Here is a 27,609-nt window from a genome sequence, read left to right as displayed (position 1 = left end):
TCTTGTCAGCCAAACTTCAATCTTTCTACTATCGTTTGCAACAAACTGCATGTCCGTATGCACTCCAAGCCCTGAGAACGATTTGAGAGAATACAAGGTGTGTTATGAACGTCTGACACCGGAAAGACCCCAGTGAGGTGGATATTTCCACCAAACCACAAGATTTTTTTCCGTACAAATTAGGATTCCTGCCACGTTACCTCATCACAATAATTACAATAATAATAAATAAAACAAATAACACTTCTAGCCAGTGATCTCTACACTGAGAGACAAGCCAAATGGTTTCCTGTACCCAGGAAACCATTTACTACACTGGGTGGTAACCATATAACTGGGGTTTCTGGCAGGTTAAGTGTCCCCCAGATTCCCCTATCCAAAATCACTTAATCATGGCAGTTGTTTCGGAGAGCCTCGGAGGGCCCAATACCTGCCCAGGGCCCCAACCAAATGGGTAGACTCATGTGGCCATGTGGAATGTGAGAGATGTGAATGAGGAGAGCAAGAGGGTGGAAGTGGTGAATGTGTTCAAGAGTGTGAGATATGCTGTGATGGCACTGCGTGAAACGAAGGTGAAAGGGTACGAAGTGGAGGAGTGGGAGGGTGTGAAATGTGTAAGATCAGGAATGAATGGGCAAGGATGATGCAAGGAAGGAGTTGCTTTGTTGATGAATGACGTGTGGCAGAGTGGAATAAGAGAGACTACAAATGTGTTAGCTCGAGAAGTATGTATGTCAAGTTCAAGTTTGAGAAGGTGAAAGTGGCAATGACTGTAGCATATGCACCATGTGAGGACAGACAGGTTTTGGGATGAGCTGGGTGAAGTAGTGGGAGAAATGCCCAGGAGCTATAAAGTGATTGTGATGGGGGATATGAATGGAAAAGTAGGCACTGATCCTGAGGATGACATAATGGGTTGCTATGGAGTACAAGGAGAAAAAGATAATGGCAAGAGACTAAAGGATATGTGTCAGGAGAGGAGGTTGTGCATTTGTAATTTGTATTTCAAACACAGAGATGCACATAAATATGCATGGTATAAAGGGAATGGGGATCGTGTTGAAAGAAGCCTGATTGATTACGTGCTAGTAGAGAGGTCGATGATGGGAATGGTTACTAATACAAGGGCTGTGAGAGGACGATGTGGAGGTCTGCCAGATCATATAATTGTGGTATGCAAGATCAAGCTGAAAGGAGTGAGGTGGATCAGGAGAGAGAGAAGCAGTCAGGGAGAAAGACTGAAAGTTGAGAAGCTGAGGATCAAAGAAATGGCAGATGAATACAGGACCAAAGTAGAGGACGAGTTAGAACTACTGAATTGGAATGAAATGGATCTGGACAGATTGTGGAATGCATATAGGGATTGCTTAGTTAGGAATGCTAAAGTGGTATGTGGTGTGGCAAGAGTAACAACAAAGAAGAAAGGTACGGCATGGTGGGATGAGGAGGTAAAGAGAGCGGTGGAGGAAAAGAGGAAGAAGTGGCTAAAGTGGTTACAGGATAGGGGTTCAGTTGAAATAAGAAGTACGTAAAGAGACTAGTGAAGAGGAAAAAGGAGGTAAATGAGGATCTAGGAAGAAAAATGAATGCAAACTACTCTGAAAATAGAAAGTTATTCTGGAAAGAGGTGTGGAAATGTAGAAGTGAAAGCGGTAAGAAATGGGATGGTGTGAAGGATGCAGGTGGTAGATTATTAACCCATGGAGATGAAGTAAGGATCAGATGGAAAGAATATTTTGAAAGCCTGATGAATGGGGATAGAGAGGGCAGAGCAGCTGTAAACATGATTGGTTTTGGGGGTGTGCAGAGAAGGCATGCAATGCCAGGAGACATGACACTCGCGCAGGTGAAGAGTGCTGTGAAGCGGCTGAAAAATGGGAAAGCAGCTGGGGTTGATGAGGTGTAAGCAGAGATGCTTAAATGTAGTGAAGAGAATGGAATGAAGTGCTTGGTGAAGATATGTAAGAAGGCATGGATGAGTGAAACTGTGCCTGCAGAGTGGAAAAAGGCTGTGATTGTACCCCTGTACAAAAATAAAGGTGACTGAAGTGAGTGCAAGAATTATCGTGGCATGAGCTTAGAAAGTATGGTAGGGAAGGTATATGGAAGAATTATTATAGAGAAAGTAAGAGAGATATCAGAAGTCCTAGTGAGTGATGAACAGGGTGGCTTTAGGAGTGGCAGGGGATGTGTGGACCAAATATTTGCAGTAAGACAGATAGTAGAGATGGCTTGTGAGAAGGACCATACGGTGTTTATGGCATTCATGGATCTGGAAAAAGCATATGACAAAGTGGACAGAGAAGGATTGTGGAAAGTTTAGCACGTGTACGGTGTAGAGAGTAAGCTGTTAGGTGCCGTCAAGAGTTTTTATGATGGTAGTGAAGCATTTGCCAGGGTTAATGGGCATCTAAGTGAATGGTTCACAATCAGTGTGGGCATGCAACAAGGTTGTGTGATGTCCCCATGGTTGTTCAATGTATGTATGGATGGGGTGATGAGAGAAGTGAGAATACGAGTAATGGAGAGAGGGATGGCATTGGTAATGGATGGTGATGGATGGAATATCTCAAATTTGTTGTATGCTGATGATGCAGTACTCCTTGCAGGTACCGGACAAGAACTTAGTAGGCTAGTGCAGAGTTTTGCTGATGTCTGTAAGTGTCGTTCCTTGACAGTAAATGTAGAAAAGAGTAAAGTGATGGTTATTGAGAAAGAAGGTGACTCCCAGTGCAATGAAACGGTGAATGGAGAGAGACTGTAATTGGTGAGAGTTAAAATACCTGGGTACAGTGATAGAAAAGAGAGGAAAATGTGCAAAAGAAGTTGAAAGTAGAGTGACACAAGGAAGAAAAGTAGCTGGTGCAATGAAGGCCTTGATAAGAAACAGAGGCTTGAGTGCTGCAGCTGCACGAGGCTTACGTGAAGGAGTGTTAGTGCCAACTTTAACATATGGATGTGAGACTATGGTGTGGCATGAAAATGAAAAGTCAAGAGTAAGAGCAGTGGAGATGTGACTGCTGAGGAATGTATGAGGAGTACAGAGGGTGGACAGGATACAAAATAATGTGATTCGTGAAAGATGCAGAGTGAGGAAGTCAGTGGACACCAGAATTGAAGAGAGTGTACTGTGATGGTATGGTCATGCGGAGAGAATGGATAACAATAGAGTGGTGAAGAAGGTATACCTGAGCAGATTCGAAGGAGGAAGGAGGCGAGGTTGGCTAAGGAGAAGGTGGAGAGATATGGTGGATGAATTGTGTGAGGAAGAGGGGTTTGGAAGTCGGTGAGGACAGGGAACTGACAGATCGAGCTGGCTGGATGAATTTTGTGAGGAGATGTGCATGATCAGGGATTTTTGGCACCCCTTTTTAACGTGGCAGCGTCTGGATTGACTCTGTTGGATACAATATGTGAAGCTACAGAACGTGGTGAATGTTTTTGGCGTATTCGATAGAGCCAGGATTCCGGGGGCTTGAATGATGAGTGAATGGAAGCGTGGCCCATTGGACTGGGCAATTTTGGGCTGTCTGGGCATTGCCACTCCTCACCCTGCCCTTGGGTGGGAAAGGAGGTCTGGATGATGATGATGATGATACGATAGACTTTAGCAAAACTAGTGTTAACAGGAAAATCATTACAAACTTTATAAAACTTCATGAATGACTTTTATTACCCCTTCCTTTTATAAAACTTATTGATATTATGTCATGAGTTATTTAAGAGAATAGCTGCACAGTTTGCAGCCGCAAAAATGTTCGCTTGCTAATGCTCTTAGCATATGACTTCTTTGATTATAGCAAAAATATCACTGAATCACTTGTATTTTATCACAGTAATTCACAGTATAATATAAAACAACACTTTCAGCCACTCTAGTATGATTTTAGTGCGATTTGTGTGCATACTGCTTCGTATTATTTACACAAGAGACTGAGAGAGTAGGAGGGCAGCAAACTGGTTTAGACCAGCTCATCGAGGGTGTGTGTACACGTGTACGTGTATGTACGTATACTATTATTTAGTACTAGGGTAAATGTCAGTGTTTAAAAGTTTAACCCCTAAAGTTGGCGTCACTCATCCACCAAATGAATTTTTCCCCATAAGTTATGTGTTTCAATTAGTGCGTGCTCGCACATCCACCATGAAGGCGTGTTAATTGGGACCTACAGTGCTCGTCAGAAGTATCGAGCGCCCTGCGTCCCTCCTACGAAACAAACCTTTCAACACTGAAAAAACATATAAATAATGCATTTTATTTACCTTTAGTGCTTCGTAGGGTATCCTTTATGCTTCTTCATGGACCTGAGATGTCTTGGAAGTGAAAGGGCGAGGTTCCTCAGGTGCTGGAGGGGTATTTTGTCCCAGAAGTCACGAATGGCGGCTTCCAGCTTAGCCAGAGAGCTCACGTCCTTCCCTTGGAGATTCTTCTTTACGAGGTACCAGAGGTTTTCAATCAGGTTGAGGTCTGGGCTATTTCCTGGCCAGTCTTTCATGAATGATACCTCGCAATCACAAAGCCAATTGGTGACTGATTTGGCCTTGTGAGCAGGTGCACCGTCCTGCTGAAACACTCGTGCACCTGTGAGCTCGAAGCAGTCTGGTAAATGATCACACAGAAGCTCCAGGTAAACATCCTGATTCACTCTAATGTTCTTGGGAAGCGCAACAAGCTTCCCCAAACCTTGACCAGAAAAACAAACCCATACCATGAGTGAATCAGGGTGTTTAACTATGCTTTCAACATACCGTAGGTCAAGTGGGTCACTACCTTTGCGCCAGTACACACGTGCTCCTCTGTTACAGGTGACACTAAACGTTGCCTCATCAGACCACAACACTGACAACCATTGCTCCTCACCCCAGTTAAGATATCTGTTAGCAAAGGCAAGCCTACGAAGTCGCTGCCTGCTAGAGAGAAGAGGCTTTCTCACAGGCCTGTGACTTATGTAACCAAGTTCATGGACCCTACGAGACACTGTGCGCACAGACACCTCACCAAACACTTCTGGGTTGCTCTCCTTTATTTTCCTTGCACTCACACGAGGATTAAACTCCACTGCATGTTTTAAAACATTAACAGACCTTGGGGAAGTTTTCCTAGGCCTACCAGACCACGGTTTCTTTGTGGGAATGTCACCACTGTTTTCCACTTGAAACCGCGGGCACCACCTACGCACTGTCAATCGAGCCACACCAACCAATTCACTAATTTCCTTTGTCTGGTGGCCTGCCTCCTTTAGAGCAGTGATTTGGGATATGATTTCACTCAACAGTTCACGGGTAGGTGCCATAACAAAGTGGCGAAAGCCAAAACACTGCGGGACACTCGGTAAAAAAGGGAGCGAAAAGAGAGGGAGACGCGGCGGAGTTCCTCTCTCTCAGGCAGCCCGTGGGCAACTGAGGCAGGAACCAACCAGCGCGTCGGAAGGCCTCAGGCTACCGTGACGTCATGCTAGCGCCGCAAACTTGTGGCTCAATTTTTACTACCAAAAATGGGTGATTCTTTTTTGGCCATAAGTATTGTGCACCCAGCGGTAGGCGCTTGATAATTTTGACGAGTGGTGTATGTATGTATGTATGTATATATATATATATATATATATATATATAGATAGATAGATATATATATATATATATATATATATATATATATATATAGATAGATAAATATATATATATATATATATATATATAGATAGATAAATATATATAGATATATATATATATATATAGATATATATATATATATATGTATACATCTATATATACAGCTACCGCAAACTGACTTAGGACCGCCCCCACAAAGTATTAAAAAACACAGAAATCATAGTATATCATAATGTTTGTTCATGAAATGCCATTCATTAATATGAAATCATGTCTCCCTTGTTTTTCAGGACCATTTGGATGCATTTTGGCAGAGAATCACTTAGATCTCTAAAGTAATCTAAGGACATTTCTTTGCACTAAACATCTGTCAGTCCAGTCTTGAGGTTGTCCAGATTGGGTGTCTTCTTCTCTTCCATGATTTTCTTCATCTTTGCCAAGCAGTTTTCTATCAGATTTAGATCTGGACTGTTGCCAGGCCAGTCGAGGACCTCAATCCGATTATCCTGAAACCATTTTGTCACCTTTCTTGACTTGTGACATGAAGCTGAATCGTGCATGAAAAAGTCACACCCATGAACAGCAAAAAAGTTTAACAAATGATCTTTCAGAACTTGAATGTACCGGCCACCATTCATAATCAAGTTCTTAGGAAGAAAGTAGAGGCCTCCCCTTCCCATTTCACCTGAGAAACACCCCAATACCATTACTGACTGTGGGTGCTTAACAGTCGGCACTGTTTAAGCAGGGTCATATCAACTACAGGAGGCAGGGCGACGAACCTTGGCAGAACTCACCTGGAACACTTGAAATGTGCTTTCATCGGAAAACATAACTTCTTCACTCATCCGATGTCCAGCGTGCATACTTCTTGGCAAACTGAATGCGCTGCTTCTTCACCCGGTCAATGAGAAGCAGTTTCTTGGCTGCGGTGCAGCTTGGCAAACCCAGCTCCTTCTACAAGCGGTGTTAGAGAGTTCGAATTGAGATGTAACAGCTGAGGATGCATTCTCTTCAATTCTGCTGCTGTCAGTCATGGATTCTTGATTACTTCCCTCTTCAGAAGCGTATCTGTACCTCTGGAAGTCATCCTCTTCTTTCCACCATCATGCTTGTGCTCTGGTACGATATCAGGTGGCTGGCTGCACGCTGCAGCAAGAATCTTCATGACAGTTGAATTTGCGCGTCCAGTATGTTCACATATCGTGTTGATAGGGACATTATCCTGCCTCCATGCAATGATATGGACCCTCTCATCCCTTGAGCAGTACTTTCCAGGCATGATAAATCGACTCTAGGAAAATAACAGAGCAAACAGTAATGCATACGAAAAATGAGGGAGATGCAAGCTAGAAGCGACGGGAACATATACTCCCACACTTGCTTTGGGCAAGCACTAACGTGCTGAGTGTTTCACCACCTCCTGCCAACACCAGAGGAGTTGCCAGTTACTTCTTGCCCAAAAAATTCACTTGGTAGAGGTGGAAACACAAAGCAAAGGCAGACAACTCTCCCACAGCAATTCTGTGTGTATGTCCTAAGTCAATTTGTGGTGTGTGTGTGTGTGTGTGTGTGTGTGTGTGTGTGTGTATAAATATACTGTATGTATATATATATATATATATATATACACACACATATATAAAGGCTAGTCCAAGACACATAGAACATAGCAACAAGACAAGAAATAATCAGAGCAAGTGGATATACAGTAAAACCTCGATATAACGGGCTTCAATAGTGTGGAATTAGCTTTTATCGGACTTGAGGAGCTACCAGACTAAAATCCTATATATCGGAAAAAGTCTGATAAACCCAGACGCAGTCCAGACTGCCTGACCACTTCAGCAATGTTCACCACAATAAGGTAAATAAAAGACATGTTTGACAGTGTACAGTACAGTATTATTATATATACTTTACCATCTGATTAATGTAGTGAAGTTATAACACAGTACAGTACATCAATGGTAGTCAGAACAGTTTAAAAATCATTTGTGTGATCCGGACTAATGTCTGATATATCGGAAAAAGTCTGGATTAGCAGAGGGAAGTCCGGATGTCGCTTTTATCAGAATTTCGCATTTTTCGGAATGGGTTGGGCCCCAATTAGTCCGTTATAGTGAGGTCTTACTGTACATTCAATTACAGCCTGTTAAGATATGGTTACTGAACTTACTCAGCCTGGAAACACACATTACTGGTCTTTCACCACAAAACTTACTGATTACCTTATGCAGATTGATGGTCTTTCTGAAGAAGTATAGTTCATCCTGATTGACTAGTGGTGAGAGTTTGAACTTGCGGAGTGCAGTTTGCAAGGGGCTCACACGGTGGTTCATCTCGTCCAAGAAACTTTCACACACGTATACATCTTTTTCATTGATCTCAGTTGGCCTCACTGTTGGAATTTTTAAGCATTCTCAATATTCTATGACTTTCATATTGAAGTAAATGATTATCTTACATTATGCTCACCTATGATTCATTTAATTTTGCTTTGTTTCTAAACACTCAACATGCTTGCATGCAATGACCTTGGTCACCCAATGGCATCTCTCCACCCTGCTCGATCTCTAGCAGCCTCTTCAGTTAGTCCCTTATCCCTGATATCACAATGTACGACCGTCTCAAGTCTTAAACAGTCTGCCTCTCACAACTTCACCCTGCACATTAATATCTCTCACCTTGTTGTCATCCTCCATCCTTTCCGTATGTTGAAATTATCTCAATCCATCCCTTCTCATCACATCACTGTTACATTCATCTCATTCTTCCTCTCAACTCTTCATTTGCAATACTGATGCCCCCAGGCCTGTCATTCAAGGGCACACTACCCATCCATCTGATTATTCTCATCTGTATGACTGAGGCTACAAATAACCTCCTCCTTCACTACTGTACAGCATTACACTTCTAAAGCATGCTGCACATAAGGCCACCTTAGCTCAGAGAGAGAGAGAGAGCCCTCTCCATGTAAGGAGAGGCAACAACTACCTAAACTTCTTCCGACCACTCCTTACCCTTGCTACTGAGCTACTTCCACCTCCACCTCCAGCACATATCACGTCCACCATAAAACAAGATTCATCCACACACTCAAGAGACTCTCTAGTATGATTAATCATTACATGCTGCTCTCCTTCTGTACAGTCTCCTTTACATACAACACACTCAAAATCAGCATTATTTTGCAGCCTAACTCTAATACCACTACATATCTTATGCATCCACTTATCACAAACACTGCACAAAATGGAGTTATTTCCCATACCCTTGTGGCAAACTGCACATGGCAATACTCCTTCTGTTATGACAGTACTATACTGTTACCTGCTCTTGATATCACCACACACTAACTCACACATTCATTCAGGCCTTCAGAATCTTGGCTCCAGCTCACATGCATAACCATTGGCAAAGAACAATGTAATAATAAGGAAGTGTGGTATGAGGTCATAAGAAAAGATAAAACACTGTCTAGACTATCTACAATTTAAGGCTTTTGAAGTAAGAGACATCATAGTGTAACAAAAGACAAAATACTCTCCAGAGTTTCTTTAGTTTTATAATCTTACAGGAAGTAAGGCATCAAGTGGTACAAACAGATATTGGATACTCCAGAATAACCAACCTCCTGAGAGAAGTTGTTTTAATTTGACTGGAGGATTTATTTTACTAGTAACACAGACAACTCAATCTGACCTCAGAATTATGGGTTTTGTGTTTGTTGTTGGAGCAGCCTAGTTCCCCCTCTGGTGAAAATAAACTGACTATACGTGGACAACCAATAAGTAACTCACGCTGAGTGTAGTCCCGTGATTCCAAGACAGCACAGCGACCAGTGATGTCTGAGAGGGGTAGAGTCTCCATTCCAACAGTGAGGTATACTTCCTGCCAGTAAGTGTTTGACTGCTGCTGATCACTACTTTGTATGTTGCTCTGACCAGCTGCAATCTTGTAAATGGAACCCAAGAAGTGTGCTGTTCCTCTGAAGCATAAATAAAATGGGAAGACTGTCAGGTACTGAAATAATGATATACTGTATATACATATGGACACACCTGAATTTGAGACAGTTACATGAATGTTATGCCTCTGAGATGGAGTCAGAATTTCAGGGCTTGAATGATAAGTGACTAGGTATGTGTCAAAATTTCACTGGGCAACTTGTTGATTAATTCCATGTCAAGATTTTTTTTAGTTTCTTATTTCTGGACCCCATCTCACACCACTTGTCGATGGAAAATGGCAGTACAATGATGATGAATGATGACAGAAGTGATGGCAGACAAGTGCCAATGTCATAAAAAAGTCACAGTCAGACCCAACAATAATGCAGTAATTTGGTCAGCAACAATCTCAGCATTATAAAAAATCACCTTCTGAATCATACTGACCCTATGGGGAAAGAAGGAATAGGCCAGCTCCTTCCTCTGGGCCACATCTGAAGACTCTCAGATGCCTTCCTTAATCTTTCACAATACTGTACTGGCCTAACTACACATTCATAAACATGTGTATAAATTATTGTATTTAGAATGAACTGTGCTAGGAGATGGGCCTGGCATGAAGGAGGAGATACAGTATACAGTGGGTCTCTGAGCAGATGCATGCCATGTGATACAGGAAGGAGGGGTGCAAGCAACAGCTGAAAGTGCTTTGGGCATGTTTGGGCCCACATCACATGCTATGCTCATTCTATGTGTTAGGAAAACATTCTGAACCTGATCAACAGCTATGCATGCTATATACAAATAGCATCATCAGCATGGTGACTAAAAAAAAAAAAAAAAAAAAAAAAAAAAAAAAAAAGCTTTCATTTTGGGGGCCAGTCTGCCTTCACTTCTGAGTGGCTCATATGGTACACTAGGCCCTTTATATATCATAAAATAGACACAACATACTGTGCAAGTATAAGAGCATTACTGTATAAATACTGTAGTCCCTTCACTTAATATGTGAGTTTCTACTATGCGAAATGCCTAGAGCGCAATGGAGAGGGGTGGAACTGAATAATTGGTAAGGCATGAGTTGATTTTGAAAATGCAAAAATTGGGGCAACAAAATGAGCTGAGTCAGGAGTCATGCCGCAGCATGTGACCTACCCTCATAGAGAGCATGGGGACATGGCGCGGGTCATAACGTCAGCATGCCGTGTGACATAGCGGGCATCCGCTACGTCACAAGCCACGGCCATGGATAATGAAGATCTACTGATCCAAAACATAAGTGAAATCCTGGCTGCCTTCGACGAGTTTAAAGATCAAATGACAATGAATGAAAACTGTAAAGTGAGAGCTCAAGAGGTTCTGAATGCCACAGAAAATAACCAGTTACTACCAAGCCAGGCATGCCAAGGAAGTGAACCAAAGGCATCAGACTCTGACAACCACCTTCTTTAATCCGCAACAAAATGAAGATCTGTGTCCTCAACACCAGCCGGGGATAACGTCGATAGTGCATGTTATGTCTGCCTCGGAAACTGAGGGGGTTTATGACTGATGTGAAGTGTGTTGGTGGTGGTGGTGGTTATGGTGGTGTGATGGAGTCAGGCAGTGTGGAGTGTGCTGAGGCCAGGGCACCATAACTGCCTCGCCCTGCCTCAGAACTCCATCTCTTCAAGTCAACTATGCCTTTCCTGCAATGATTTTAAGCTACAGGGCTACTGTGTGGGTTATACTTACACAGGTACTGTGTACATGTGTTCAATGTTTCATAATACATAGGCAAAATGACAGACTAAGGGTCACAGGGGTGACTTTTGAGGCAGCCACTCCACCAATTAGAATCTTCCCCATAAGGTATGTTAATTGTAAAGCACAAATTTTCTAACAGAGTGAGGTCTTCTACTCCTTGAATTCTTGCATATTAAGCAAATGAACTGTAATTCTTTCTATTTAAATGGAAAAAAATGGGAAAGAGGCAACAGCCTAAAAAGAATATACTGTACATAGAATCTTTTACAAAACTTAATTTTATATATCAATAAAAAAACATACAGATATAAACATGTAAATGTAAATAGGTGGTCTAGTTAATTAACTGCACTAGAACAGTAACCCTTCAGTGTGGCACTATGCTGTTCTACACCCATGTGGCACCTGTTTATGCAAATATTTACTGCATTCAGGCTGCGCCTGCCTGTCTCCGTCATGTTATGTACTTGGCCAGTTGCCTGCTCTACTAATTTCTATTTACAGACTTCACTTTAACTTTTTAAGCAACAAAATATTTTTTAACACCTGTAGCTCCTTGTGTGGAAAAAAATAAAATTTTCTTGTAATCTATTCATATCCAGATTTTTTTTTATTGTTTCCTTTTTCCTTTTTTTTTTTTTTACATGGTATGGCCTGCTTTGTAGGTTTATGAAATTAAAGATTCACTTACTGGACACTGAAACAACTTGAAATGATTATTATTATTATTTTTTTTATTTATTTTTTTCTTTAATGCAAGGATGAAGGAACTAAAACCCATAAGCTCACAAGATTGTTCCATCCATTCATCCATCATCCAATCCTGCTTCGCCCCATGAGGAGCGTAGAAGCCCAGGGCTAGGCAAGTTGGTCCTGACATTTAAGATGGAAGTGACCAGCCTCACTCATCCCTGGGTGGCATTACATGAGCAATAAACCCCAACCACCCCTTGGATATAAACCTTCACCAGCTCAATCTGACTGGAGTGCCATAAGTACCCACTAAATCATCAGGCACCAAAATTTGGTTATACGGTTGTCACCCAGCATAGTAAATGGTTTCCTAGTGAACAGGAAACCATTTGGCTTGTCACTCAGTGTAGAGTCAACCACAGGCAGAAGGAAGAGGAAAGAATGATGGAAAGAAAGACAGAAGAGGATGTGTAAAGTCACCCGTAGGCAGAAGGACGAGGAAAGAACGAAGGAAAGAAAGAAAGAAGGGGATGGAAGGAAAGAAGGATGGAGGAGAGGAAAAGGCAGACATCCAAGAGCAGCACAACATCGAGTGAGTGGATGGCTAGTGCCCCTACCTACCACTTTGTTCCCTCGAATAAAAAACAAAAACAAATAACAGAGAGCCAAATTCAAGATCCATTCAATTTCAGATGCCTGGATACACTGTGCTTGAAAGACTGGAGATCATAGGCAGTAGGAAATACAGACAGAAGGCACCTCCAGAGTTGACCAGTTTTATACATGAAGGACTGGAAATAACAATTCACTCTTGCATTAGAGAGCTGGACAGAAAAGGAATAAGAATTTATTGCTACATGGGTGCTGTGCACACACCTTAGTGGTGGAGGGATGCAAGCAGACAGTTTAGAAGAGCAGTGACCACAGGAGTAGTGATAGAAAAGAGATAAAGATGCAACAGTGTGGCTACAAGACAGAGGTTGAAGGGATCCAGTAAGAGGAGCGGAGTTAATGAAACAGAAAGTCTTTGACTCCACCTTGTTGAGAAGAGCTGTACAACGGAAGTCCTCCCACACATGGGAGGTGTACTCTACACAGGGGCAATTATAACCGCAGTATAAAGTCAACAACTGTGCGGGGGTAAAGAAGGCATGGAGTCAGCTTAACACACCAAATTTCCTGAAAGCTGATTTTACAAGAGAGGTAATATGATCTTTCTAAGATAAGTCCTGAGAGAACGAAACCCCAAGTATGTTAAAAAATCATGCAGGACTGAGCTGGATATTGTTAAAAATTAGAGAAAGCTTCTGTAAAAGATTTTGATGGGTTGAAAGGTGTATGAAATGAGCTTTTAAAGCATGAAAAACAAGATTACTCTTACCCCCATCAGATATATGAGCTAAGTAAGACATTAGGTGTACCATACCCTCATCCCTTGTTTGTTAAAGTTACTACTGAGATGGATACTGCAGGAAGCATGTGGGAAGGTGAAGAGTGGAGTCATCAGCATATAAGTGGAAAGGATTTGATGTACAGCTCAGAGGGTCACTGATGAATAGAGGGAAGAGAGTTGGTGACAGGACAGAGCCCTGAGTAACACCATTATTGATAGCTCTAGGTGAAGAATGGTGCCCATCTACAACAGCAGATATAGAACGACCAGAAAGGAAGCTAGAGATGAAGACACAGACAGAAGGACTGAAACCGTAAGAGGGCTGTTTGGAAATTAAAGAATAATGTCTGGACTAAGTTGTATCTGTTCTCACAACCTCATGCCTCAATTAAATTGTCTTTTGCAAATGGTTATGCATGTGAACTGGAGCCAGGATTCTGAAGATCTGAGTGATGTGAGTGAATATGTGGTGAGATCTAGGGCAGGTGGCTGTACAGTACTGTCATAACAAAAGGAGTATAGCCATGAGCAGTTTGCCACAAGGGTGTGGGAAATAACTCCATTTTGTGCAGTGTCTGTGATAAGTGGGTGCGATTGTGGTAGGTGGGGGCACTCACCATCCACTCACTTGATGTAGTGCTGCTCTCAGGTGTCTGCCCTTTCCTCTCCTCCATCCTTCTTTCCTTCCATCCTCTTCTGTCTTTCTTTCCTTCATTCTTTCCTCGTCCTTCTGCCTACGGGTGACTTTACACTTCCTCTTCTGTCATTCGTTCCTTCATTCTTTCCTCTTCCTTCTGCCTGTGGGTGACTCTACACTGAGTGACAAGCCAAATGGTTTCCTGTACAACAGGAAACCATTTACCCTGCTGGGTGGTAACCATATAACCAAATTATGGGGCCTGGTGGTTTAGTGGGTAATAAAAGGGCTCCAATCGGATTGAGCCGGTGAAGGTCTATATCCAAGGGGTGGTTGGGTTTATTGCTCATGTGATGCCACTCAGAGATGAGTGAGGCTGGTCACTCTCATCTTAAATGTCAGGACCATCTTCCCTAGCCCCGAGCTCCTACGCTCCTCATGGGGAGAAGTAGGATTGGATGATGGATGGATGGTAAGATATGTAGTGGTGTTTGAGGTAAGCTTCAAAATAATACTGATTTTGAGTGTGCTGTATATAAAGGACAGCATACAGAAGGACAGCGTAGCTTCATTAGATGAGCATATATGTAATGCATAGGTGAGCAGTCATGAGGATATGTAGCAAGTTGTGTAGTCGGGCATGCTAAGGTGAGCAGTCTGGAGGTATACAGATTTTTAAAAACTTTGATGTTCAACTGATTACCTAAATGAAAAGCAAAAGTACTAAATTCATGTCCCATCAATAAATGTTGCTTTTTCTCAAAATTCCACTGCAAAATATGGGTACAGTAGTTAACAGTCCAGCAAAATAAAAAAGGTATAATTATTCATACTGCATTATATACAGTAATGGGCATAGCAACAAGCACTACTATACAGTCCGGCTTCGGTATACATCAGTTTGGTGTGTGAGTAATCACCTGATCGATGGACTAAAAGTTACACTCAAATTTGCAATAATGACAGCGAAGTTTACTTAACCCCTACACCGCGGGCATGTTTACCGATGTTTTGCGTGTGCCGCGGGGTTATTCGGGCTCCGACAGACTCTCAAAAAATATTTGCCAAAAATCAGTTATTAGTCCTAGAATATTAAAATTATATATGCTTATGGCACATACCTTCAGCTTTCTCCTGGAATGTTTGTTGAGCCTTCGTCAGTTACCGTAGGACTTGTGGAGACCTCTGAAGTTGGGTAACGAAGTCTCCACTTTACACTTCCCGACAACCCGTAATATGATTACCACAGCCAGATATTAACACTATAAATACTACTCTATGATTTTCAAGTAGTTTGGGATCCATACTCCAAAAAAAAACCCACTGTGAAAGCAATGAAAATTATGAGCGCGTCTGACCGCCGCACTTTCGCTAGTTCGCTCTTGGTACTCTGTCATTTATTATTCATAAAACCCCTCACACTTTATATTTCTATAACTACATAACATTTATATATATCTACAGTCTTTATCCATAAGTTTCCTTCAGTAGTATTAGTTTATTGCCACTGTAGGGATTCAATTTCTTTCAGTAAAATACGTAGCATTCACTTTCTCGTCCTGTATACTGGCATTGAGAGTGAATGTCACTTTCATCTTCACTCTCATAACTCATAGTATTCAGACATGCTATAGTGAAACTTTCACTTTCATTACTCCTAGGGTATATACTCGTATTCTTATAATACTACTCATTTACATTTCTATTTACGTTCTCTATTTTATTTACGTTATTTACATTTCTATTTTATTTACACTGTGTTATGCACTGTTACTTGAAGTAACTTATAAAACTATTTTCCATTGTTCACGCATATTTACATTCATTACTTTCATTTGCTGTTTACACATTATTTACACATTATTTACAATTCCACTTGCACTGTTTTATTCAATAGAAAGATCGTAGTCACTCTTTTATCAATTGTCAGCCCTTTACCTCTTTCCACACGAGGTTTAGTAGGGGGTAAAGGTCACAGGGCCCTTGCATGGGGGTGAAAAAAGGCCCTGAAGTCAGCAAGAGGATGAGCCGTACCTCCTCTTCGGAATCTGAGAGAGAACTGATAGGAGGGCCGGCCCGGGTTGAGGCCTACTTGAGGGTTATTCAGCACTACCAACGTAGCTCTTGAAACAGCTATGTATTTCACTGAAATGATTGGCAGGAAATCTAGACAATACATTATAAATTAGGTAGTTCCAGGTGAATGTAAATATCACTTAGGCTTCTCCCTTCCCTCCTTATATGTATATTTATTACGAAAATAGATTATATGGCATATTTCAAGGGGAAAAAAACAGCGAAAATTAGCGAACGAGTGCACGTGAGGTGTTGTCAGGTGATAATTAGCCAATTCCAGGTGTATGGCACTCTCACTTACCTTATTTCTTTCTTGTATAAATTATTTGGTATAAGAATAGGGCATAGGGCTTATTTCAATGGATGAAATCAGTGAAAAATTCCAGGGAAGATTTACTTAGCGTAGCACGGCCGGGCAGGCGAGAGGATAGTGTAATGGAGGGGGGGTAGGGAGGGGAGTCAAGAACGGGGAGAAATGGCTAAATTGTCAACAATGGATGGGAGTACAGATGAGATTAGGAGTGCTGACTAGTGTTGGACATTGGCAGTACTGATAGATGATACAAGCCCCCACTTGGAAGCCCGGGTGAATTCAAAATAACACAGAATCACAAAAGCGACGCCCCTCGGTATGATCCCTTGCTCCCAAGTGTCACGAAAGTGACGCCCCGCGGTTAAGGGGTTAAACGATCATTGTGTTGGCCCGTACAACAATTTTGTGCACACACAGTGCCTCCCACACAAGCTGATAGTCAGACATCAGAGCCAAGATGGCCTCCCAGTGTTTACATTTGCTGTGATCATCTTCCTTTTGTTCTGTTTCATGCATGAAAAGCCATTAACCCATTGCGTCAAGCATGTATTCCCGCTAACCCTTCTCCCAGCCAGGCATTCCTGAGAAAACTGTCTATTTTTAAACCTTCATATCTCAGCTAATATTTAACCAGAAATAAAAAAGTTTCATAATATTCACCAATCCTTTGACTTCAAGATGATGGCCCCAAATTGTCTGTGAAGAGTGTGTAGTCAGAGAGAGTGAAAGGGGAAAGGGGACAATTTTTGTTTGAAGGTATGTGCCATAAGTATGTGTGATTTTAATATTCTAGGACTAATAATTGATTTTTGGCAAATATTTTTAGAGAGTCTGTCGGAGAGCGAATATGCCTGCGGGAGCCGCAAGTCAAAGCTAAACAAACCAGCGGTTTAAGGGTTAAATAAACTTCATGAATGGAGTAATACATGGCAAATGGAATTCAATGTGGACAAGTGTCATGTAATCAAGTTTGGTAAAAGTGGAAAAAGACCTGATTGGGATTATAATGTTAGGAAATAAAACCCTACACACAACAGAAAGAGAGAAGGCCCTAGGTGTGATTATCAATAACAGACTATCTCCGGCTGACCACATCAGTAAGAAGGTACGGAACATGTATACACTGCTTGCAAATATGAGAATAGCATTCACATACATAAATGAAGACATGCTAAGAGAGATAATAACATCATTCATCAAACAAACCCTGGAGTATGCATCAGTAGTCTGGAGTCCTCATCTCAAAAAACATATAGACAAGATTGAAAAAGTTCAAAGGGCCGCTACAAGATGGGTACTAAGCTTAAGGGATTTAAGCTACGAAGAAAGACTAAATACACTGAATCTACCAACCCTACAGGAGAGAAAGAAAAGAGGTGACATGATAATGCTATATAAATGCATATCAGGGAAGGAGAAAATAGACAGAAATGATTACTTAACATATGGGGAAGCATCAGCAAGAGGACACTGCAAAAAACTGCATAAGATGAGAGGTGATAAAGACGTGAGGAAATTCAGTTTCCCAAACAAAGCAATTGATCAGTGGAATGCACTACCGAATGAAATAGTGTGTGCCAAAACAATTCACAAATTTAAGGATATGTACGATAAATATGGTTTAAGACACGGGACTGTACGGGTTTGACTCATTCCTGTAAAGATACAATTAGGTAAGAACAATTAGGTTAGAACACACACACACACACACACACACACACACACACACACAGAGGGAATCGTCGGACGTAGACGTCCGTCACTGGCGCTCCATACCAGACCAACATGGCCAGAGGCATTACCTAAATTAGTATCTTTGAATGAGTCAAGCTCTGTACCAGGTTAGACTAAATGATTTTTCATTATCAAAAGGAAAAGAAATAATAAGTTTAAATAAGACTTGTTCAAACAGAACATAGAACCACGATGCGTTGAGTCAGCTGGGTTTGTTTATACTACAGCAACATGGGGAAAGTGTACATACTCTGTAGGTACATACTCTGTTCATTTAGTATTACAAAATGGGTACATACTTCAGTAAAACAAATTTAGAAAAGAAAAGGGATAAAAGTAAAAAGCAAAATGATGATTTCTACCAAGAACTGGTTGAAGTGGAGACTCAAAAAAGACTGGTCGAACGTGTAAACAAACTAGAAATGGCTTTCAAAAATGAAATTGATGAAATAAAGAAGCAAATGCACTTGCAAAAGGAAGAGATAGAAAAACTAGGAAGGGAGGCCAATAAGAAAGACACAACCATCAGTGAACTAACAGTGGAATTGAGTACGCTTAGGAAGAAAGTGAGTGAAATGGCAAGTACAGTAGTCAATCATGAGAGTGTTATGGAAGAGTTCAAAAATGACACAGAGACAATTAGACAAGCAAGCAGTCTTATGGACCACAGCAGTGATACTGAGGAGAAGATAACAAAGGTGAATGAAGCTGTGCAAAGCTACAAAAATGATGTAGAAACCACGTATGCTGAAATGGTGAAAGTAAAGAAAGACTTAGAAACAAGGGTGGAGGAAAAAAGCATTAAAAAGGAAGTGAAAAGAATAATCCAAAACAATCCAAAGTTAGTCAGAGATTCAGTAGAAATAAATAAATCAATAGTAATCACTGGTATAGAAGAGGAAGAAGTTAAAAACAAGCTCACTAGAGAAAAAAAGGAGATGGCAAATGTAATGAGCTTACTGAAAGAAGTATCAGAGGAAATCTGTAGTAAAGACATAGAGGAACACAAAAGGTTAGGGAAATAAGAGAAAAGCAAGACAAGACCTCTAAAGGTGACTTTCCAGAGTGTAAACACTGTGGAAGAGATACTAAAAAATGCAAAGAATCTTATGGAAAAAGAGGAGTTCAAAAATGTATGGATAAAAAGATGCCTAACACAAGAGGAACTGGAATTACTGAAAGAGAAAAGGGAGGAAGCAAAAACAAAAAATGAGGGAAGGTCAGAAGAGGAGAAGAAATTTTTTTACAAAGTAATAGGATTGCAGGTACGAAAGTGGTACACAAACAGGATGGAAGAAAAAGGAGGAAGGTAGTAGAACCATGTCATGACAAGTATGTAAACAAGATGATAAAGTTGATGTACTCAAATGTGGATGGAATGGTATCTAAATTACTAGAGATGAATGATTATGTCAGAGAAAATGAACCACAAATAATATGCCTAACTGAGACAAAATTAACACCAAGGATATCCAATGACATACTAAACTTAGAGGAATACAATATATGGAGAAGAGACAAATTTAAAAAAAGGAGAAGGAATTATAATATTAACTAAGAAAAATCTAAAAGTCAAAGAAATAAACCTAGATATACCATCACAAGTAGAACTGATTGCGGTAGAGATCGACACATCTGAAGGTAAAGTAATTGTAGCCAATTTGTACATGCCACCCAGATCAAACACATGGGAAAGAGACGAATATGAGGACTTGGCAGAGAGTACTATTCAGAGTATAAGATCATTGCTACATAAAATGGAAGAGAAATCGGAAAGAATTATACTAACTGGGGACTTCAATACAAATGTAAATTGGAATCCTCTAGATATAAATAGCCAAGAAAGCTGTTGGGACCAAAAGCTCCTAGATCTTGTACAAGAGTTTTTCTTAACGCAACATGTGAGGGAAACCACCAGAAAAAGAGGACTTGATGTACCTTCAGTGCTAGATCTAATATTTACTAGGCAGGAAAATGACATTGACAGTTTAATATATCACCCTCCACTCGGCAAAAGCGATCATGCAGTACTAAATTATAACTTCAGGATAGCATATGACATAGTAAACAGCAATGACAGTTACAAAAAGAGCCTAAACTATAAAAAGGGAAATTATCAAGACCTAAGGAAGTATTTCTTAGAAGTTGATTGGGAAAATGAGCTTAGAGGACAAGATTTAAATGCTGTATATAAAAAATTTTGTGAATTTTATGAAACTGGAGTCCAGAAGTACATCCCACAGCACAAAGAAGCAGATAAGAAAATACAGAAATGGTTCAATACAGAAAGTAAAAAATCAAAAGAAAGAAAAGATTTGTTGTGGAATAGATACAGAAGACACAATAGTGAAAGGGCGTATAATAATTACAAACAGGCAAGAAACGACTATACAAGAATGAGGAGGGAAGCCCAAAAACAGTTTGAGGAGGATATAATAAATAAAAGCAGTGATCAACCAATGCTGTTTTACAGCTATATCAGAAGCAAAACCAAAGTAAAAGATATAATACAATCAATTACGGACGAGGGAATCACTTATACACAAGAGAAAGATATTTGTGAAGCACTAAATAAGAATTTCCAATTAGTTTTTACAGAAGAAAAAAATTTTGAGAGAGACTATGTGGAACACGCATGTCCACATATACTACCAGATATACAAATAGCAGAAAATGTAATACAGGAGGAGTTAAGTAGATTAGACAGAGGAAAAGCAAGTGGTCCTGATGAAATTTCATGTTGGGTATTACGAGAATGTGCAAAGGAGTTAAGTAAACCATTATTTTTAATTTTCAAGAAATCCTTGAGTCAAGGGAAACTACCTGATATTTGGAAAAAAGCAAATATAGTCCCATTATTCAAGAAAGGAAATAGACAAAATCCTCTCAACTACTGACTAGTATCACTGACCAGTGTTGTAAGCAAGGTATTAGAAAAACTTATAAGAAAAGCTTGGGTAAATCATCTAGAAGAACACAATATGATAACAGAAAGACAGTTTGGTTTCAGAAAAGGAAAATCATGTGTTACTAATCTGTTGAGCTACTATGACAGAGTAACAAACACAATACAGGAAAGGGAAGAATGGGTGGACAGTATCTATTTAGATTTCAAGAAAGCTTTTGACACAGTACCACACCAAAGACTTTTATGGAAACTGTACCATCAAGGAGGAATTCGAGGCAAACTGTTTTGTTGGATGCAAGACTTTCTCATAAAAAGAGAAATGAGGACAGTACTAAGAGGAAACTACTCATCATGGAAAGAAGTGACTAGTGGAGTACCACAGGGTTCGGTGCTGGCACCAATCATGTTTTTAGTGTACATAAATTATATAAACAGTAACACTGGAAATGAGAGCTATCTGAATATATTTGCAGATGATGCAAAAATAAAAAGGAGAATTACTAGCACAGACTCTTGTAGGGAGCTACAAGAAGAATTAAATAAACTTCATGAATGGAGTAATACATGGCAAATGGAATTCAATGTGGACAAGTGTCATGTAATCAAGTTTGGTAAAAGTGGAAAAAGACCTGACTGGGATTATAAGTTAGGAAATAAAACCCTATACACATCAGAAAGAGAGAAAGACCTAGGTGTAATTATCAATAACAGACTATCTCCGGCTGACCACATCAGCGAGAAGGTACGGAACATGTATACACTGCTTGCAAATATGAGAATAGCATTCACATACATAAATGAATCATGCTAAGAAGGATAATAACATCATTCATCAGACCAACCCTGGAATATGCATCAGTAGTCTGGAGTCCTCATCTCAAAAAGCATATAGACAAGATTGAAAAAGTTCAAAGGGCCGCTACCAGATGGATACCAAGCTTAAGGGACCTAAGCTACGAAGAAAGACTAAATAAACTGAATCTACCAACACTACAGGAGAGAAGGAAAAGAGGTGACATGATAATGCTATATTAGTGCATATCAGGAAAGGAGAAAATAGACATAAATGATTACTTAACATATGGAGAAGCATCAGCAAGAGGACACTGCAAAAAACTGCATAAGAAGAGAGGTGATAAAGACGTAAGGAAATTCAGTTTCCCAAACAGAGCAATTGATCAATGGAATGCACTACCGAATGAAATAGTGTGTGCCAAAACAATTCACAAATTTAAAGATATGTACGATAAATATGGTTTAAGACACGGGACAGTACGAGCTTGACTCATTCCTGTAAAGATACAATTAGGTAAGAACACACACATGGAGAACAGAAATGTATGTTTGGCTTGCCCTGTCGCTCGATTCTAGCACCACTGTGCCACTAGAAGTCTAGGTATTACAAAAACTACTACAAATACTACTACTACTACTACTACAACTATTGCTACTACAACTACAACTGCTATAACTACCACTACTACAACAATTACTATTACTACCACTACTACTGTAACTACTACCACCACTACTACTACAACTACTACTACATAAATCCTAAAAAAAATATATATATATATTGTGAAAAAAATACTTATTCACATACTGTCCATAACTGAAAATACTGTATTTTCCATTATAACAGAATTTTTTTCCTGTGATTTAGACTTTTTCATCATTATAAATATACACACATGAAAACTTTCAATAAAAAATAAGGCACTGATTTCATCATGAAACAAACTTTCTGCTTCTATTATTCACATAAATAGACAGGGCGATGGCATGAGGCACCATGTTTTCTCCTCCCTTTCTCCACTCCACTATATTTTCCACTACAATAATTTTTTTCCTGTAATTATACTTTTTCATCATAACAAACATACACACGAGAAAACTTTCAATAAAAAATAAGGCACTGATTTCATCATGAAAAACTTTCAGCTTCCATTATTCATGTAAATAAACAGAGCACTGGTGTGAGGCTCAACGCACAGCGTTTCCTCCTCCCTCCTCCCTACCTCCTCTTCCATCTTCTCATCCGTGCCAATATCCCCCTCTCCAGGATTGTCAATACCCTCTGAACCATTCCTATCATCAGAAATAGCAGATGAACATACAGGGGGAAACGATGGGTGCACAGTGGAGGACTCATGTCCTCCACCCTCCTCACACGACGCATAAATATCGACAGTCATTATGGCAGTCGCTTTCCAAGAGGATGAGTCCCTTTCTCCACTCACAACTGGGGATAATGTCACCTTGAGTTCTCTCCCTATCACACTATCACTAAAGCCTTTTCTTTTCTGGCCTTTGGACTTCATTTGTGTTAAAGTCAGCGGCTGCGGACGCTCAGCCAAGGATCCGGACACAGGGAAAAATTTTTGTGTATGTCTATCCATTACGGAGGTACACAGGTAATGAGTATGACTTAGATGTGTGCAGGAGGGTTGCCAGTGGCTGCATGTGGTGAAAATAACCTGTGGAATATTCAAACAACGTTGCAAAACACTAGATCATGTATACATGTCACCCGGACGTCCCTGAGGCATCACGCATATGTGTCACCCAGACACGATAGGTTAAAACACCACTGCTATCACCAAATACTGCAACAGTGCAAGTGCACAATGAATAGTGCAGTGTATGATAATAAGTGGGGTGATAATTTTTTGTGTGAAATACTGAAACTTGTGACTTGGAAATCATGGCCAGCAAGGAGAGCGTGATGCTACTGAGGATGCCGAGGGCAAGTCTAAAAATGTATTTCTTTTGGCTAAGTGGCCCTTGACACCCAACATATCCCCACTGGATCCACGTCATGTTGACCTTGGTATATGATAAATCATTATGCGATGCGTTTTCACTTGAGGCAACCCCACTGCATACTGAGGAGTGACTGTTTAGCAAGAACACTGTATCTGCCAAAGAAGACACAGTCATACATAACAGGGTGAATAAAATCTGCTCCCACGGGCAAACTATGGAGGCAAAATGATGTCTGATTATGAATGGATACCTAAAGGTTCTTTAATTTGTATAACCTGAGTAATCCCTTCGATTATCTGTCATCATTCAGCCAGAGTCATGTCGGATAATGCATTTTTCGGATAAAGCCATACTATCCCCAGCTGCTCCACTGGGATACTGTACTGTGTCGTTCATATTGTTTGTAATGGCTCCAACATGTGACCTAGAGCAGCTTATACAGCACCCTACCCGTATCCCTGACCGCCTTGGAGAGAGCTCCAACATAATTAATCTCTTCCTTACAACTAATCCTTCTGCTTACACTGTTAATCTTTCCTCTCCATTGAGCTCCTCCGATCACAACCTTATTACCTTAACCAATCCTATCGTTCCAGTACAGCCTGTGGACCCTCCAAAGAAACAGCGACTGTGGCACTTTGGAGCAGCAGACTGGGAGGCCCTCAGGCAGTACTTCTTTGTTTTTCTCTGGAATGATTATTGCTTCCATGGTCGGGAGCAATCTAAGTGTGCCTTGAGCATTACAGAGGTTATTCTCTTGGGCATGGAAGCATACATTCCTTTCTCATATCCTCTGACTAATGCAAGAAAGCCTTGGTTTAATCACGCTTGTTCTAATGCTGTCCGCAACAAGGAGAGGGCCTATAAAAGGTACCAGCGCCAACCCACCCCTGAATCACATTTTTATGCTTCTGCCTGGATTGCTAAGTCTGTTCTTCGCTCTGCTAAAAATAATTTCATCCGCACTAAATGCTCTCAACTCTCTACAACTCAAATTCTTCCCACTCCTTCTGGCACCTTGCCAAAAACCTTTCTAACAACTTTACCTCATCATCCTTCCCTCCTCTTTTCTACTCTGATGGCTCTGTAGCTATTTCGTCTACTGATAATGCAGATCTCTTCGCTCAGACTTTCTCCTCCAATTCCACCTTAGACGATTCCGGTGCTGTTCCTCCATCACTTCCCCCCTCTGACTTCATCATGGCTGACATTAAAATTTCTTCAGCTGATGTATTTTCTGCCATCACTGGCCTCAGTATTAACAAGGCATATGGGTCTGATGGAGTCCCTCCTGTTGTCCTCAAGAACTGTGCTTCTGTGCTTACACCCTGCTTAGGTAAACTCTTTTGTCTTTGTCTTTCAACTTATACCTTTCCTTCTTGCTGGAAGTTTGCTCTCATTCAGCCTGTCCCAAAGAAGGGTGACCATTCCCAACCCTCTAACTATTGTCCAATTGCTTTAACATCCTGTCTCTCAAAAGTTTTTGAGTCAATTCTTAACAGAAAAATTTTAAAGCATCTTTCCTATCACAACCTTCATCCGATCGTCAGTACGGGTTCTGTCAGGGACGCTCCTTTGGTGATCTTCTCACCTACCTTTCAGACTCTTGGTCATCCTCCTTTTGGGACTTTGGCGAAAGCTTAGCCATTTCACTTGGCATCTCAAAAGCTTTCGATCGAGTCTGGCACAAATCTTTAATTTCCAAACTGCCCTCTTAAGGTTTCTATCCTTCCATCTGTGCCTTCATCAACAGCTTCCTTTCTGGTCGTTCTATAGCCACTGTTGCAGACGGCCCTCGTTCTTCTCCTAGATCTATTAACAGTGGAAATCCTCAGGGCTTTGTCCTATCATCCACTCTCTTCCTTTTATTCATCAATGATCTTCTATCCTGTATATCTGACCCTATCCACTTGTATGCTGATGATTCCACCCTTCACCTTTCCATTTGGTTCCCTCAACGTCCATCCCAGCAGTTACTTCAACAATCAAGAGATGAGGCTATGGCACTCCTAATGTCTGACTTGGCTCGTATCTCTGACTGGGGTAAAAATAATCTTGTTGTTTTTAATGCATCTAAGACTCAGTTTTTACACCTATCAACCCGACAGAGTCTTCCACAGGAGTACCCATTAACATTTAATAATATCCAGCTCAATCCAGCATCATCCTTGAACATGCTTGGGGTTTCATTCACTCAGGACTTATCTTGGAAAGATCATATTACATCTCTCGTAAAATCTGCTTCCAAGAGATTAGGTGTGCTAAGCCGTCTCCGTACCTTTTTTACCCCAGCACAGTTGTTGACTTTATATACGGGATTTATTCGCTCCTGTATGGAGTACAACTCTCATGTGTGGGGAGGTTCCCCACATATGGCTCTTCTTAACAGGGTGGAGTCAAAGGCATTTCGTCTCATCAACTCTGCTTCCCTTACTGGCTCCCTTCAATCTCTGTCTCTTTGCCGCACTGTTGCCTCTTGATCTCTTTTCTATCGTTACTTCCATGGTCATTGCTCCTCTGAACTGTCTGCTTGCATCCCTCCACCTTTATGACGGGTGCTATGCACCCGTCTAGCAATAAACTCTCATCCTTTTCTGTCCAACTCTCTAATGCAAGAGTTAACCGTTACTCCCAATCCTTCATTTATACAACAGGTCAACTCTGGAACTGTCTCCCTCTGTCTGTATTTCCTGCTTCCTATGATCTCCAGTCTTTCAAACGCAGTGTGTCCAGGCATCTCGAAATGAAGAGATCTTGATTTTGGCTCTCTTTTGTTTTTTTTCTTAGAAGGAACTCTTTTGCAGGCTCGTGGCCTTTGGTTCCTTCTTCCTCGCAAAAAAAAAAAAAAAAAAAAAAAAAAAAGGTGTTGGCCTTGGTCACCTAATGGCAGCTCTTCATGCTGCTCAGTCTCTGGCAACCTCCCTATTCAGTCCCTTATCTCCGAAGTCACACTCTATGACCTTGTTCCAGACCTTTTTTGGTCTGCCTCTCACAACCCTACCCCCAACATTCACATTTCTCACCTCCACACCCAACTGTTAGTCTCCATCCTTTCAACATGCCCAGACTATCTCAATCTACTCCCCCTCATCACAACATTAGTACATTCAAGTTCCAGCCATCTACCTGTCTATCTATCTACTGCCAGACGCCTTAATCCCGTATGGGGTGGCCACAAACAAATCGCCTTCACGTCGCCCTGTCCCCTTCCATTTCACTGCCCTGCTCCCAACTCACACTCCCCTCTTTCATATACCTCTCCATTCCATCCCTCCATCCTCCAGCCTTCCTCTCAAGTATTCAATCCCAATTATAGCCTCCCACAAGCCTTGTATTCAAGCACTCACTACTTACTATACATCCATTATCCATTTAATCATAACCCATACAAAAACAATAAACTATACTGTATAGCTATCTGAACACAGAAGAAACAACCCCAAATAGCTGTTCAGTCAGTGAGAAATATGAAAAGTTAGTAAATATAATATACAGAGGCCAGGTTATACAGTACAGGCAAACCCAGATTTATGATACCCCTAAATGCGATACCCCAGAATACTGATGGGGGTACAAATACCACCATACCTTGCCTATCGTAGGCGTACCCCTGGTTTTGTAATTTTTTCTTTTCTTATTTTACTGATTTTGATGATATTTTACACTTAAATTTTGTGTTTAGGTTGATTTATAAATTTATAAACTTAGATTAATGTTTCAGTCATTGGTGGAGTGAACACTTGTCATCTGAGATACGGATTCTCGCCCATCAGTCGA

The 27,609-nt window shown here is 40.8% G+C and overlaps 1 protein-coding gene across 1 annotated transcript in view; it reads right to left on the bottom strand.

The window, feature by feature from the left end:
• The window catches only part of polybromo (protein), a 740,816-nt gene that overhangs the window by 205,839 nt on the left and 507,368 nt on the right, over positions 1 to 27,609 (bottom strand). The window contains exons 23-24 of the mRNA XM_080277986.1: positions 9,414 to 9,601; positions 7,842 to 8,011 (exon numbers count right to left, since the gene is read on the bottom strand). Of these exons, the coding sequence (XP_080134112.1) occupies positions 7,842 to 8,011; positions 9,414 to 9,601 (358 nt within the window). The remainder of the gene's footprint in view (positions 1 to 7,841; positions 8,012 to 9,413; positions 9,602 to 27,609) is intronic.

The sequence above is a fragment of the Coenobita brevimanus genome, chromosome 71 (assembly GCF_032717465.1).
Source record: "Coenobita brevimanus isolate Jiangsu-jjx chromosome 71, ASM3271746v2, whole genome shotgun sequence".
NCBI lineage: Eukaryota > Metazoa > Arthropoda > Malacostraca > Decapoda > Coenobitidae > Coenobita > Coenobita brevimanus.
The sequence above is the reverse complement of the archived record's forward strand: the minus strand, read 5'-3'. Positions and strand labels throughout refer to the sequence as shown.